The sequence below is a fragment of the Salvia hispanica genome, chromosome 5 (genome assembly GCF_029641045.1).
Source record: "Salvia hispanica isolate PSC_SH4W2 chromosome 5, Shi_PSC_v1, whole genome shotgun sequence".
Classification (NCBI taxonomy): domain Eukaryota; kingdom Viridiplantae; phylum Streptophyta; class Magnoliopsida; order Lamiales; family Lamiaceae; genus Salvia; species Salvia hispanica.
In genome coordinates, this window is record NC_142696.1 from 13,601,714 (window position 1) to 13,618,076 (window position 16,363).

Genomic DNA, 16,363 nt, shown 5'->3' on the forward strand with positions numbered 1-16,363 from the left:
TAAAATTGGTACAACAAAATTAAGAAACCCAATGTTTTCTTAGTATTTCCTCTCTCCACTATAGTTAAATGTAATTGCATTATATTGGATCGATAGTTCAAAAGCTTAGTTGTTCCTCCACATAAAATAAAAGTTTGAAATGGTGATTAATTATTTTTCTGGTAAGTAGCTGTAACTAATTAGTAGAAAGGCAGGGACTCCATCATAATCAATCGATCATCACGGCCGGCAACCTCTTATTCCCATTTTTAATATGCAATTAGTCAATCAACACACACACACACACACGTAATTAGAGAATGCTTTATTTCAACTTCTTGCAACGCATGATAATGACATTGGAAAATATAGTACTCTATATTTTGAATTGTTTCAACATTCAACTCCTAATGGCATTGACTAATAGTTACACAATTTCTACATTTGTGATCTCTAATGTTTATATATAATGAATTTGGAAGCCACACAACTATCTAACACATAAAGCAAGCCAAATGAAGGGATCTTACCCATATTTCATTCTTGCACTCTTACAATTATTACAATCCGTTGCCAATGGTGATATCAAAACCGATACCTCTTCCCTTATTGCCTTGAAATCTCAAATAACCTCAGACCCTCATAACACCTTAATCAAAAATTGGACCACTGGATCATCTGTTTGCAGTTGGATCGGAGTTACTTGTGATTCTCAGTATAATAGGGTTACTCGGCTGAATATATCGTCCATGGGGCTTGTTGGCACCATCCCACCTAACATCGGAAATCTTTCTTTTCTTGTTTCATTAGACATGAGTGAAAACTCATTCCATGGTCCCATCCCTCCCCCCGTCTTCAATTTCTCATCGTTGGAATTTTTGTCGTTACGAAACAACAGCTTATCGAGTAGTCTGCCAAATGATATGTGCAAGAACAGTCTTCAAAAATTAAAGATACTTCGGATTTCTTACAATAACATGTATGGAGACATACCATTGAGTTTGGGGCAGTGTTCGGATTTGGAGCATATTAACTTTTACAACAACAAGTTTAGTGGAGAAATACCAAGACAAATTGGGAACATCACACTGCTTCAGTATTTAAACTTTGGTCTCAACGATTTCACTGGTATGTATTTAATTATTTGTTCGCATATTTCACGAAAAAGGTAAAAATGTTAACTAAATACAATAAATAGGATTGTTAACTTACTAACTCATCGACGCAGTGTATTAAAAATGTCAACACGATCACACTAAAATATCAACACAAATTTGTGTGAAATTTAATATAATGTGTTTACATTTTTTAAATGTCAATGTCAACACAGTGTATAAAAATATCAACTAAGTTTATGTTGATATTTTAATGTGATCGTGTTGACATTTTTAATACTGTAGCGTTATCAACTTAAGAAAGTTAGCAACAGATCACACCTCTTTATAACTATTCGAGTTTGTCTTCTGTTCAAAATTCATTTGAATACTTTTGAGGAAATTTAATCTATTAGAATTATAATTTAATTAGAACAAGGAATGGAACTATGCATTTGGATCTGCGAGAGGATGCCTCATATTTTGTTACTATAAAACTATGATAAAAAACTCCAAATTTTACAAAGTATAGAGATTGAGGTTACATTTAGTTTCTACTTTAAATTTGATACTATATAAATTTATGTTTTAGTTGTCCGTTGTAAATTTCATTTCAACAAAGACACATTTTGACAAATGTTCCTATATATTGTCGTACGTCATAATTCACGTTTTTCCCTCTCTTTATAAAATATAAATAGGTTGAAATGAACACAAACAAGATAGTTACGAGTAAAATTTTGAGTTGGATTTAATAATTTCATAACTTGAGAAAGATGCAACGAAAATAATGCAGGCAATATTCCAGAAGAGATTGGATGGCTCGTCAATTTACAAAGTTTGAGGATGAGTTCAAACAAATTCAATGGCTCTTTACCTTTAACAATTTTCAGCATGTCATCTTTACAATATGTTGACCTTGCGTCAAATGAACTAAGTGGATCATTATCAACACATATTGGAAACATAACTTCCCTTCGCAGAATAGGCCTTGAATTCAACACCTTCACTGGTACGTGTAGTTCTTTCTATAAATTGAATACTTCTTCCGTCCTTAAAATATAGATAAATTTGTGAATGGCACAAGATTAATGTGCAATTGTTAAAGTAAGAGATATGTAGATAATAGTAAGAGATAGTGAAATGAGAGTTAGTGAATTGTGGGATCCATATTAAAAATGATGTGCATGATTATTATTTATTGAAAACTCCATATTTAGATTTATCTAATTTTAGGGGACGGCTCAGAATGGTAACACTGGTCTATATTTTGGATACCGAGGGAGTATTACTTTATACTACTCCCTTCGTCCCAATAAATATGAAACATTTGGTTTCCGCCACATGATTTTATGCAAGTGTTGTTTTGTTAGTTAATGAAGAGAGAGTAAAGTGAGAGAGAGGGAAAAGTAGACAGAGTGATGTTTCCATTTTAGGAAATGTTGCATTTTTAGTGGGACAATCCAAAAAGGAAAATGTTGCATTTCTAATGGGACAGAGGGAGTATAATTTTGTGATTTGTGAACAATTTGAACTGAAACTACAAAAGATCAGGTACTAGATTGCTATTTCACAAAGGAGATGGCATTTTTTATTCGTGTGTGTCATATGTACCAACAACATGGTTAACACCAAATTAATTTAATATAATCCAAATGTGTAGTTTTACCGAGGGATACAAAAATATACATACTATAATTGATGATGATTTGAATTAAAATATGGTTTATGATAACCCTATAGGTAAAATTCCAAAAGAGATCGGTGGTCTTACAAATTTTGAGAGATTGAGCATGTGTTGCAATAAATTTAGTGGATCGGTGCCAAGAGAAATTGGGAACTTGACAGCCATGTATGGCATTTTCCTTCACAACAATGCTTTGAGTGGTATCATTCCAACCTCTTCTTTACCTCTATTTTATGGAGTTGAAAATATTACTATGTACGTCTCAAGGAAGATGAGTGGCACGAGATATTATGCAAATTAATTTTATGTGTTGAGTGAAGAATAAAATAAGAGAGATGAAATAAAATATAAATAAAAATGTTACTAGTTTTAGTTATAATTCATCTTAGATGAGACAAACTAATAATGAATGTGAGTGATCTTTAATGAGGCGAAGGGAGTACAATATAATGGGTCTAGTAAAGTATCATTCCAACCCTTTTTTCTTATACCTCTATAGGATGACTTTTGTGGAGTCACTACAACAAAACAAAGTCATTAAGGATATTTTTTAATGCATTTAAGGACGTTAATTTGTGTTTCTAAATATACCACGAAAGCTGCAAAAAGCGTCCTTATTGTTAGTATTTTAACTAAAATTAGAGGACGTAAATAAAAGCGTCCTAAAAAAATGAAGTTAATTTATCATTAATTTAAGGACACTTTCGTTTGCGTCTTTAATTGTTGTTATTTTTAAAATTTTTCCAACGCAAGTAATTTCGTCTCGATTTTTTTTAATATTTTGATAATAAGAATATACCATTTAAATTTCCATGAAAATACAATTAATAGTTAATGTTGATTATAAGGTATTATTGATTCTTTGTATTCAATGGGAATAAATTAAACTTTTAAGAGGTGATATTAACCTTGCAGGTCATATTCCAAAAGAGATAGGTAATCTTGTTAATTTAGTGGAGCTGCAGTTGGAAGCCAACCATCTTATCAACGGATCATTACCAAAAGAAATGGGAAACATGACAGCCCTTACCTACTTATTGCTCAACGATAATTTTTTAAGTGGTATGATCTTTGATTTGTATTTTTATTTATTTTCTTGAAACATATTGAAATGTTAATAATGTGGTATTTCATGCATCTTCATATCTTTACATGTGTAAACATTTATTCATCTTCCATTTTAAATTATATTTATTAGTATATATTATCTCAGGTAGTATCCCAAAAGAATTATTTCTTCTTAAAAGTCTAGTGCAAATGAACATCGGAAGCAACCAACTTAGTGGATCGTTGCCGGAAGAAATTGGTAACACAACCATTCAAGATTTGTGGCTTCACTTCAATAATTTAAGTGGTATATATTTATTTCTCCCTCACTTCAAATGAAGTTAATATTTTATATACCAAGTCAAATTTATAGTGGTGGCAAAAACTAAAAAAGTATCAAAATTTGTACAAATTTATAGTAATATGGGTCACTAATTAATACATTTTCAGGCCCAGTACCTTCCACTTTCATAAATCAATCAGGCCTTATTAATCTAGCACTACAATCCAACAACTTAAGTGGAGAGATTCCTTCATCCATTTGCAACTTGAGATCCCTAAGAATCCTATATCTATCAAACAACAGTTTGGAAGGATCACTTCCAAATTGTTTGGGAAACTTGAGCACTTCTTTGGCAATCCTCCATTTGAATGACAACAAATTCAGTGGCTTCATTCCTTCCACATTCACTAAAGGATGCAACCTTCTCTTTCTCACTCTAAAAGGTAACAAAGTGGAAGGAACATTGCCTCAATCTCTACTCAACTGTGAAGCACTGCAGGTTGTTGATATTGGTGGTAACGAAGTACGAGGCTCGTTTCCCTTTTGGCTGGAAACACACCCTCAACTTCGTGTCCTTGTCTTGCGGTCTAACAGATTCGATGGTACCATGATCGATGTTTCAAGTACGATAGAACGCCCGTTTCCTAAGCTGCAAGTTTTGGATATATCTTATAATGATTTTTCTGGATCTTTACCTGATAGATATTTCAAGAATTTTCAAGGGATGGTTAATGCTAAGGATGGTAATAGGTCAAATGACAAAGTATTTATAGAGTTGACTCTTACTATAAAGGGTTTGGATTTGCCGGTGCAAAGATTGTTGACAACCTTTACTACTATTGACTTATCTTCGAATAGATTCACTGGGAATATTCCACCTTCTCTAGGAAATCTTAATTCTCTTAGATACTTGAATTTGTCTCACAATAGCATCACCGGGCGCATACCCTCACGTCTCGGAAATATAAGTATTCTTGAGTCGTTGGACTTGTCTTCGAATAGATTGGAGGGAGGGATCCCGAGTGAGTTAACTAGGTTGACATTTTTGGCAAAGTTGAACCTATCGATGAATAATTTGGTGGGGCAGATTCCAAATTCAAATCAGTTTTCTACATTTGGGAATGAGTCGTATGTGGGAAATGTAGGATTGTGTGGACTTCCACTGATGAAGAAATGTGAAATGATGGATGAACAACCACAAGAAGAAGAAGAAGATGATGATGATGATGGATCTAGTTTTGTGAGTGGATTTGGGTGGCAAGCAGTTGTTTTAGGTTATGTATGTGGGTTTATTATTGGAGTGTTTATGGGGTATCTTATTTTTCGGTATGAAAGGCCAACATGGTTGGTAGAGCTTATTTTTAATAGAAGCAATTGAGGTAGTGTGTGAAATCAATATATATTTCATATGTATAATACACCTTAATTCTATTGTTTTGTAGCTTAATTTGAATCCAAGTCGTTTTGATCTCGTTAGTTTCTTTATATTTGATGGTAGATCTAACACAATATCTTTGTCATAAGGTGGATTAGTTATTTCCTATTACTTTTGTTTTTTTTGTTGTATTGAAATCTGATGTATTTTATGTATAGACATTCTTACTGTTAAGATTAGTTCTATAAGATTTGATTGGTAGTGCATATGAGCCCAATATAACTTAATTATCTGGCTTAACAAACGTTTGGTAGCATTGTTATTTTAACGTGGTGGTAGTGTTTATACAATTCCATCACCTCCCTAAATTTGATACTGAATGGCCTTTTCACATCGATGGTATTATGACTTTTGTTCAGGTCTGGTTTATCATGTTTTCTTGTGATTTTTATTACCGAGTACAATGCAGCATCAATAGGTAAGACCCCATCATTCTTCAGTATTTGTTTATTTACTTTGGTATTCATTTTTATTTCAAGTATCTTTCTGGTAAGATCCTTATTTTTCTCTAGTTGTACATTAAAACACGTGTAGTTTTAAAAGTCTTTATACTTTTAGGATGAAAGGAGTATCAAATAGTTAAATTTGAAAATATTTTAGAGTGACCTACCTTTACTGTACCTTAATTTGCCATAATAATAAACGCCTAGTCTTTAAAAATATCTCTACACATCACTAGACTTTGATGTAAATATCATTGGAAGGAATTTTGCATTTTTAAAACTTTTTTTTGTCCAGAATATCATCTATATTAAATGGCATTTTAGTATTTTTTTTGCAAACTAACATTTTGATATTATGTCAAATTTTAGTTATCAAAAATATATTTTTGAAATAGATTTTACACAACATATATTAAAATTATTTTATTCAAAACAACAATAAAGAATAAATAAACTTGTTTCTCCCTAAATTTGTTTTAGTGAATTATAAGTTAAACTCTGAACACCATATAAATTTAATATCAACAGCAAAACATATTGAAGAGCTAATTTTTAGTTATCATCGTAAGTACTTCAGACGCATAGCCAGGAGTTGAACCTGCTATAGGTTTTGTAAAAGAGCTAACTGGAGAATTTCATTGCACAGCTTCAAAAATGGAAAGCTATCATAAGAAAGAAAAGGTTGTTATGACACAAATACGAACATCTTTTGTCAAAAAAGGTTACCGTTCCCCAGTAGTTTGACCCTAAAAAAAACTTACTCCCTTCGTCCCGGCTAAGATGACACATTTCACAGGCGACACCATTTTAGGAGTTTATGGTTAATGTAGTTAATTGGAGAGATAAAGAGAAGGTGTAGGTATTAAATGGAGAGAGAAAGAGGAGAGTGGAATAAGTTGTTCGGTGTATTAATTGGAGAGATAAAGTTACAAAAATAGAAATGTGTCATCTTGGTTGGGACAAACTAAAAATGAAAGGGTGTCATCTTAGCTGGGACAAAAGAAGTATCTTTTATGGAAACAAAAATTGAGACGCAATTACTTGCGTTGGAAATTTTTTTAAAATAACCACAATTTTGGACTCAAAGATCCTAAATTAAGGACAAATTAACTTAATTATTATTTTTTATTTTTTTACTACATTTTCATTTGCATCTTCTAATTTTTGTTGGTGACCTATTTTTAAAACACAAATTAGCATCATTAATTGTATTAAAAAATGTCCTTAATGGTTTTTTGTTGTTGTAGTGTGATAACAATTTTCTCACAGTGTAACCGTTGTAACTCACTAATCAAACTACTCCCTCCCCTCCACGATTAATTGAATCATTTTGACTTGGCACGAATTTTAAGAAATATAATAGAAAGTGGATTGAAAAAAGTTAGTGGAATGTGAGTCATACTAATATATGTATGATAAGTTAGTGGAATATGAAGTCTATTATCAAAAGTAATAAAAAGTGAGGGTGTCAATTAATTATGCACAGACGAAAAAGAAAATTGTTATCCGTTAATCGTGAACTAAGGGAGAGTAAATAAAAAGCTTAATTTTCTTTTTAGGTACCTTGATAATCTGTATACAGCCCTGCCTAAATTTTAGATCATGAACTAGAAGTTATAAATTTGTACTAGTATTTATTAAATTGTAACGTTGACACTAATTATTTAATTTAATAATATAACGTTCACACTATTTATTTAACTTAATAATATAATAAACACCATTTGGTGATAGTTCTCATTGTAATAGCCCGTCATTATTTAGACAACGTGAACTATAGTATTTGAAACAGCCAACATGTCAGTAAAACTATTATCCTTTTTGAAAATGGCATTGTCAATTAAAATGAACTGATACTTATTTAACATTGTACAAGGGCACGACCGTTAGTTTTTTGACGGAACCGTCAGAGAAGGACTACTCCGACAACGATTTCATTTGTTATCGACCTGTTTTTCAAAAAATGAATGTTTTGGATCAAATTCGTATTTTGATCATATGTTTAGGACCAAATTGATCTTTACTCATAAGTACGATAGATATGTTTAAATAGGGGAACACTAGGGAGCATCTTTAATTAGAGTGCTAACGTACATCCAATCGCGTGTTGCCACATGGCACGAAAAATGCAATATTGTAAACACAAAAATGCAATACACATTTGTGAAGTTGTACATGCATTTCCGCATATTGCATTTTAGTTATAGGCAAATTGCATTTTATAATGTTAAGTTTAGCTTATTAACATAAATTGTCTACAATGCAAAATAAACTATATGTAAATGCAATCCGTCTATACATAAAATGCAAATTAAACGGTCAATATCTAAAATGCAAAATTCAACAATAAAAATGCAATCTTCCTATAACTAAAATGCAATTTGCCAAAATTCATCTATCATTTCTACAAATGTATATTTCATTTTTTGTGCCACGTGGCAGCACGTGATTAGATGTACGTTAGCACTTTAAAATTAGTTAGCATATGTATATCCCTGTTTAAATATTTATCAATCCATGTATTGAAATAACTCAATTACCGCGGAACATATCAAAATGAAAAAAAAAATTCAACTACCGCGAAATGGAGGAAGTACTTCTTAGAAACTTACTAAAAGAATTTAGAAATTGCAAAAGAGACAAAATCCAGCTTAGTAGGTAAGATCCTCTCCTCCCTTAATCCAATAAGTTAGTGGCTCAAGTCACCATGGTTCCTAAAAGAGAAATCAACATTGATCATCTTTCAAAAATAAAACAATTAAAAAGTGCAAGGCATCCCTACATACAAATGGGGGATTTGTATTTTTTTCATAACAATAATAAAATAAAACTGAAGTTGCATATTACCCCGTTAAAGAGGAGGTTGAAACAAATAACACATTCAACATGAGATGTAGAAAAAATATTAGACCATTCTGGACTCAATTTTACATACATTAGACACATTATCTTACTAGACAAAAAGCTTCATCACTATTTTTCTCAGGTCTTCTTTGACAGCAGTGGCTCCAGATGACTCGTACCGTCTCTCGAGACGGAAATCTCCCTAGTTCCTGACTCCAGCTGAGACAGAGCTGCTTCTTCTGGTGTCTTTTTCAGTAGCCTATTTAAGAGACTTGATTTCTTTTCCAGCAATGGAGATTCACTCATAGAAGAATCAGTTAAGCTTTGCACACGCTGTAGACAGACTTGGACTGCATCATGCACACGGACGAAGAACCACTCTCTGCCTATTAGATCTACCACCCCAGATTTTGTTAGTGTCAGCAGAACGCCTCGATTTGGATTGGAAACGGCTATCTGAAATATACAGGGAAACGATTTAATAAACGAATCAATCTCAATGGCCATGATATATGCTAACCTTGTTTACCTGGATGTTACGTGATCTGTATTCATGGTACAACTCTTTTAGAGCTTGAACAGCACTAGAGTCTACGTAAGTGACAGCTGAAATAAAAAGATGAAAGTCAGATGCATGATTTGTTTTCGGCTTCAAAATCAAGCCTAGTTGATGTTCGTGAGCTAACTATACACGAAGTTATCTACAAGAAAGAAGTTCAAAACTGACTCACGGGCCATCTCAAGAATGACAAAATGAATTCCAGCGACCTCAGGGCCTCGCCTCATAGGTCCATCGACTACATTCTCACATTCTCGGAGTCTAGATGGGGTAACAGGACAGCACGGTTATAATAGTAGAACACTAACATGATAAAGCAGATGAAGACAGATGAAGTCAATTTAACTTGATAAAGAAGTTCTTGTGTGACCTGTCTTTGATGTAGCTTATATTGGCAAAATATATCGGAGCATCAACACGAACAATTACAATTCCGTTGTATGTATAAGCTTCAGGGTACTGCAGGGAGTTTCTGTATACAGTCGTGCCAGGTAAACGGCCCAACACAGCTGCGAAAGAAATCATGTTTGGCTCTCAACGAATTCACCCATTAACATGATCCAAACCAAAGTTTACAGAGTAGAACTAAGAAAAGAACCTATCATAGATTAGATCAAGACATACCGATATGTGGATTGGCTGATTCATGGATGACAAAAGCAAGTGAAACACCAACCTGAGCACCAATACAGTGAAGCAATGAGAAAACTATAGGATTGACAGACTCGTACTATTATAATAGAATGAAATTCTAGATCACAAATAGGCTTGTTGAACTAAATAAGTAGTCAGCAATAAAAATACATGATAGAACTTGATAAAAAATTAGCAATAGTTCAAAAACTTGGGTATTAGCAATAGTTTCAGAATCAAATCATGAAAAAACTTAGATGCAGTGAGTATTATAGCTTCCAGAAACTGTCTGAGCATAAGAAGTATAGCCCCATCTTAACATTGAAGTTATGGATGCCATATGGATTTCATTTGACATGTACTGAACCAGAAAATTAGCTCAAATAAACGAGATTGCTAGAAATTCAAATTGAATCGATAAATTTACCAATGTTTACAATTTGATACTAAGGTAATGAGACTTAAGCCAATATTCACAACAGAAGGATAAATGAATGACTTTGTCAGTGTATTATATCTATGTCAGAGGTTTTCTAATGACCCAAATAAAATACAAAACATAAGATTGTACAGAAATTGAGATGAAGCACTTCTATTTCCTCAAAGAAAAAAAGCTTTTACTTAGCCATTTCTCTATCCTACTAATTCTTAGGAAGATCAAAATTGTCAAAATTAATCCATCCTTCAAATTTTCCTTGTTTAAGAATCTATTTCACCTACCTTTCCAGTATACGTAAAAGTTATTTTCGTGCGATGTATATATGAACACTCTTCCTCAATAACCAGGTCCCTTTCTTGAGATAATTCTTCTATGATTAAGAAAATGGGAAAACGAAATAGAGATGAAAACCACCAGAAACAGTAGCTGGGAAAAGAGTAAGATTAGAGTTGAAAGTATTCCTAGAATATCATCAATATAATGTGTACTTACACCAAGAAGGACGCCAAGCTCTATGCCAAGGAACAAGGTAAAGAAGAAAGTAATGGTCCAGAGGAGAAAGTCTCTTTTATCCACCCGCCACAAGAAAGTAGCTTCATCATAATCCACCTGAAATAATGAAGGGTACAATTATGAATTGAGTGGCAAACCTAGAGAATTTTGTGGTTGATTTTTACAGTCTCAAAGAAAGAAGGTGACAAAACATTCTACACATCGTATTCAACAGATTGATTATAGCAATGGTGATAAATGGCATGCTTTTCAGATAAAAAGATAAACCAAACAATTCTCTATGTTTCTAAAGCACAACTCACCAGTCCAATAACAGCAGAGATGACAATGGCCGCTAGACCACACTGCAAAAAGGCACAAAATGAAGGAGAGTCATTTAATATGCTGAAAGTCTAATATTAGCGAAAAAATGTGTTCGAATTAACCTGTGGAATGTACTCAAACAATGGAGTCAGGAATTGAAGCGCACAACCCATAATAATCCCCATAACTACCCCAGATAAGCCAGTTTTGGCTCCACTTTCATGATTCACAGCTGATCTGGAAAATGATCCTTGAGGAAAAGAAATTTCAGGATCCTATACAAATTGCGACAATAAACTCTAACCAAGGAACTCACCAGTTGTAGGGTAAATTGAAAAGAAAGAACCAACAATGTTCGCCACACCAAGACCAAATAACTGTGCAAGACAAATCAGAAATGGATTCATGACAATGCACACTATTTTTTATCTTGAAAGAAATATACAGTAAATATTTAATTGGAAGCAGCAAAGTAGAAACAGACCTCTTGATTGGAATCCAAGTTGTAACCATTTTTTGCTGCAAGTGCTTTAGCAATTCCCACAGACTCCTATACATTAAACTCTGTATATTCAATATCTCCTATACTTTAAAAAAACATAATGTACAAAAGAATTGAGAGTAGCAAGAGAGTTCTCTTACCAAAATAGCCACACCAGTAATGAGAACTGCTGTAGAAATCAAAGATTTAGCATACTCAAATTTCTTTGGAATGGAAAATTCTGGTAGGCCCTGTGGTATTTCACCTACCTAGGAATGGCCAAATAAATAAAACAGATAAATATGCTTCACTGAAATTCAAAGGAGTGATTTTGATTTGCAACTTGGTTATTTAAGCAGTTCCCACCAAAGATATTGAAGGTGGATGAAATACATGCACAATAACTGTGCCCAGAACCACCGCTGTAAGGGGACCAGAAGCCCGCAAAAAACGCAACGATTTCCTCGTTTTTCCCTGTCATTACAACAAAGTTAGTTCAAATAGGTATGTTCCAGTAAAGTGAATACATGATTGAAGAAACAGAATCATACCAAGTGCTTCATGATCAGAAGAACTGCCAATGTAATGGAACCCATGAGAAAAGGTTGCCACAAGAACTACAGAGGAAAGGAAAAACAAGAAATCAATAATAACATATACCAAACATGAAACATAAACAGAAGCCAAGGAACATAATTTTGAACTGGAATAAGAAAAGAGTTTATTAAAAGATATCGATGAACCTTGACGAAAAGAATAAGAAGAAGAGGGTATACAATGTCTTTTCATCAAGGAAAGAATTTTCAGAAATAAAGGAAAGGAGAAGGAACATAAGAGGAAATTATAGTATAACTTAGAGCCAGACATCAGACATCAAGGGTGGCCTATGCATATATACTCTAACATTGGTGACTTCATTTAATCTCATTTTGTGTGGCATATATGTGCACATATGAATGAGAATGGAGACCAAATTCATCTCTACAACACAAAAACTCATAGACATACACCGTGGGCTGTGAACCATGACAATTTAAAGCATAAATGTACCTGATCTGCCCCTGCAATAATGCTCTTCACCAGGGGAATAATCTCGCTGCTTCGGACAACACTGTATCCCAAGAAATCTTTTGCCTGAGACAATGCAATTATAATGGCTGAGGCTGTAGTAAAACCAGAAATCACGGAATGGCTGATGAAACGAAGAAGCCATCCAAGCCTGGATATAATGAAAAGCAATATAAAAACCTTTTTGTATTGAGAACTGCACAAAAGAATTAAAATAGCAATGCAAGTCAAAGAAATGTATTCAAATAGCAATGAAAATGAAAATTCAAGGTTACAAAGCATAGATTTGATGGTACACCAGTGGTGTAACAAGTTTGGTGGTCAATTTGTGTCAAGTTATTCAAGAAATGACTTGCAAAATGGAACAAATAATGTCAGAACTCTTGCTGAATGGTATATGATGATAACTGAAAAACCTTTCTTTGCCAACCTATCCATGAATCAGCTTATTTTATGTCTAAATTTAGAAAAACTGTGAAGCTCTATTGTGATATCTGCTACGTTGAATGAAGAATTTAAATAACGAACAATTTTTTAATGAATGTGAATACGTGGAAACTGGAGAAGCAAATTTGCGTGTTTGTGCTAAGGGATATAAATTGATTTAATGCATAGAGTTCCAACAAATTGATGTGCAAATTTCAGGAACAAACCAAAGAAGAAAAGAACTAAGGTATTTGCACCTTAAAAGCCCCATGATGCATTCAAAAATTCCGACCATAAGTGCTAACAGTATTGCAAGCTCCGTGTACAATGGCTCGTCTGGGTTGACTATGCTCCCCAACACATTAGACACCAGGAGGGACGTCAGTGCAACAGGACCAATGGCAAGCTGGCGAGACGACCCAAAAATGGCATACACAAATATAGGCACAAAACCAGAGTCTGAACAAACACGAATCAAGATCAGCCACTCGGCATATACACATCATTGAATAGAACAAGTCGTCGACACAATCAAGCTAACAAAACAAAGAAAAAAACATCAATAACTTGCAAGCACCATCAACTAATATGATTGATTGCATTATTGCATCGTCTTGAAAACCAAAATACTGCATTTATTGTACAGAAAATACTAATTTTTCGGTACGGTATGATACTTTGTCGTGATGTAGTTTTCGGTATCAAAACTTATAAACCTAATTTTTGATATATCGGATTGAGGTATACCGAAAATTCGGTATGATATTTTGTCGAACTGCAGTTATCTGTATGGTATGCGGTACGGCGTTCTTGATATAGTTCACCGAGCACAGCAAAAGGAGTAATGGCAAAAAATAAAGTAAACAAACTTACAAAGTCCATATATAGGGTGAAGGCCAGCTAGCTTTGCATAAGACATGGACTGGATATTATTGCACATCAAAAACAACAATTAATATCAATAAAAATCACAACAAATTAACAGAAACTGCACATGGATGAATATGAATCAATGAAATTGGTCCCTCAGCGCACCTGAGGAACGAGCATGACACCGACGGTGACGCCGGCCATGAGGTCGGGCTGCAGATATTCGCGCCATTTGTATCTGCTAATCCAACGGTAGCACGGCAGGAACAGCTCAATCCACTCCGTCCAACTCATCCGCTTCATCTCCTCTCTCCATTTCCGGAGATACGAAGGCGGCGGCGCTGCGGCGGAGGTGGAGGTGGTGGGATGCTGCAGCTGGATGATTTTGACGGGGCGGCTGGCGTGGGAGGAGAGGTCCATGGGATGGCGCGTACGTGGAGTTTGAAGTCACTGACAAATTTGGTCGTGATTGGAGCAATTAGTTTTCATATTTCTGGGTTTATATCACATTTAATAACGACACAAATATCTCTAATTCATCAAACAAAAATTTAAATTCAAATACTCTCTATCCACATTGATCGACACCAATTTCATTTTTTAGTCAGTCTATCCCTGATTAATTGATAATTTTACACCATTTTTTTTTAGTAATACATTTTATATTTCATTAACTCATTATACTCATATTCTATTATATAAAATTATTTCCACCGTTCCATAAATTTTGTCAATTTTTTTTTATTTTTATCCGCCCCACAAATTTTTTATCACATTTAATTTTTTATCATTTTTTATAATGGACTTCCTATTCCACTAACTCATTTCAACTCACATTTTATTAAAAAACTAATATATAATAATCAAGCATTTGTGACTATGTGAGATAATTTTTACATGAAATTTATTTTATTTATGCCTTCTAGTTTCTATAATGAAGATGTGAATGTCCGTATCTCGAACTCCATTTCATAATTTTTACATGAAATTTATTTTATTTATGCCTTCTAGTTTCTATAATGAAGATGTGAATGTCCGTGTATTTCGAACTCCATTTCATTACATTCCACATTCTTAGCAACTTTTTGCATATGTCAATGAATAGAATGCGATGTGACAGAATTAGAATATTCAGAATAAACTAATTGGATCCTATTAGTAGTACATATTAGTAGGATCATTCTCTCCTAACACTATAGTACGATTTACCTACTAAATTCATTTATCAAAAGAAATCAACTAAGTATACTAGTACGACAAAACTAATGGATGCCTAAAATAGAACACTGCATCTATAATGTATGTGGACTCTATCACGACCCAATTCACTGAGATGTGACACTTGATATAATATTCTCCAACGATTTTGGCCAGCTTACTAAAATACAACATTTTATTCATTCAATTTCACATGTTACTCCCTCTTAGTCCATGAATAATTGTTTCACATCTTTTATGATTTTCTATACTAGATCACATATTCTATATTAAAATTAATTTATAAAAATAGATATTTTATTAATTTTAAAACACTTGTTATTATATTTCTTACTCCCTCCATCCCAAGATAAGTGACCTACTTCTTTTGGGCACGGAATTTAAGGAATGGTATTTAAATAAGTTAAAGTGGAGAGAGTAAAGTATGAGAGAGGAAAAAGTAGAGGAGAGAAGAGAGAATAAAGTAGGTAGAGAATAAAGTAAGAGAGATGACTTTTTGCTAAAAATGGAAATAGGTCACTTATAGTGGGACACCCCAAAGACAATTTCGTGTTTGTATTGGGTTTTCCTAGATCTATTCAAAAGTTATTTATTGATTATCTAAGATCCGCCCACACGGATGGATGATCAAGGACAAGGGAATAGTACGGAAGATTCGTGGTCGATAAACCAAGGATCTCCGGGTGGTGCAGCTAGCAACGTCAATCCAATGATGGATCAAGAGGTAACAATCGAATCTACATCGAATATGCATGATTATGTGTTTATTTGATGTTATATCTATAGATCTATGTTTATTGCATAAAATTGGAGTCGAATGCATAATCACCTAAATAGATCCATTAAGGACCTGTTTGTTTCCGTGTCTTCCGCTGCGGTAGTCCCAACATTTATAACTTTATATATCCATTAATTAATTTGTAGTCTACTATGGACTTTAAAATTAATTATTATTTCATTTTCAAGAGTTTGTCTAGTATGAGATGTATATTAAAATAATACACTTTGTTTTACTATTATTCTTGTATTAAATCCAAACCA

General features: G+C 33.5%; 2 protein-coding genes across 3 annotated transcripts; one reads left to right on the plus strand and one right to left on the minus strand.

Annotated features, from left to right (window-relative positions):
* Positions 1-494: 494 nt before the first annotated feature.
* On the plus strand, positions 495-5,468 carry LOC125189829 (uncharacterized). The gene is made up of 7 exons (XM_089059079.1): positions 495-1,107; positions 1,870-1,919; positions 1,992-2,085; positions 2,817-2,960; positions 3,676-3,822; positions 3,974-4,114; positions 4,258-5,468. The coding sequence occupies exons 1-7, from the start codon at positions 495-497 to the stop codon at positions 5,466-5,468; spliced, it is 2,400 nt and encodes a 799-aa protein (XP_088915205.1).
* A 3,263-nt stretch (positions 5,469-8,731) lies between these two features.
* On the minus strand, positions 8,732-14,616 carry LOC125190301 (putative sulfate transporter 4.2). 2 transcript variants are annotated; one of them, XM_048087572.2, is made up of 17 exons: positions 14,270-14,616; positions 14,108-14,156; positions 13,492-13,693; positions 12,791-12,959; positions 12,292-12,357; positions 12,107-12,214; positions 11,902-12,009; positions 11,744-11,809; positions 11,576-11,636; positions 11,382-11,509; positions 11,259-11,300; positions 10,936-11,052; positions 9,996-10,047; positions 9,742-9,880; positions 9,544-9,632; positions 9,342-9,418; positions 8,732-9,268 (listed from the first exon to the last, which is right to left on the minus strand). In XM_048087572.2, exons 1-17 carry the CDS (start codon positions 14,522-14,524, stop codon positions 8,951-8,953), a joined length of 2,046 nt encoding a protein of 681 aa, XP_047943529.1. In that variant the 5' UTR covers positions 14,525-14,616; the 3' UTR covers positions 8,732-8,950. The 2 variants fall into 2 exon arrangements, with proteins under 2 accessions (XP_047943529.1, XP_088914290.1); XM_089058164.1 differs by lacking the exon at positions 14,108-14,156 and having other exon boundaries at positions 14,270-14,463.
* Between the last annotated feature and the right edge of the window lie 1,747 nt (positions 14,617-16,363).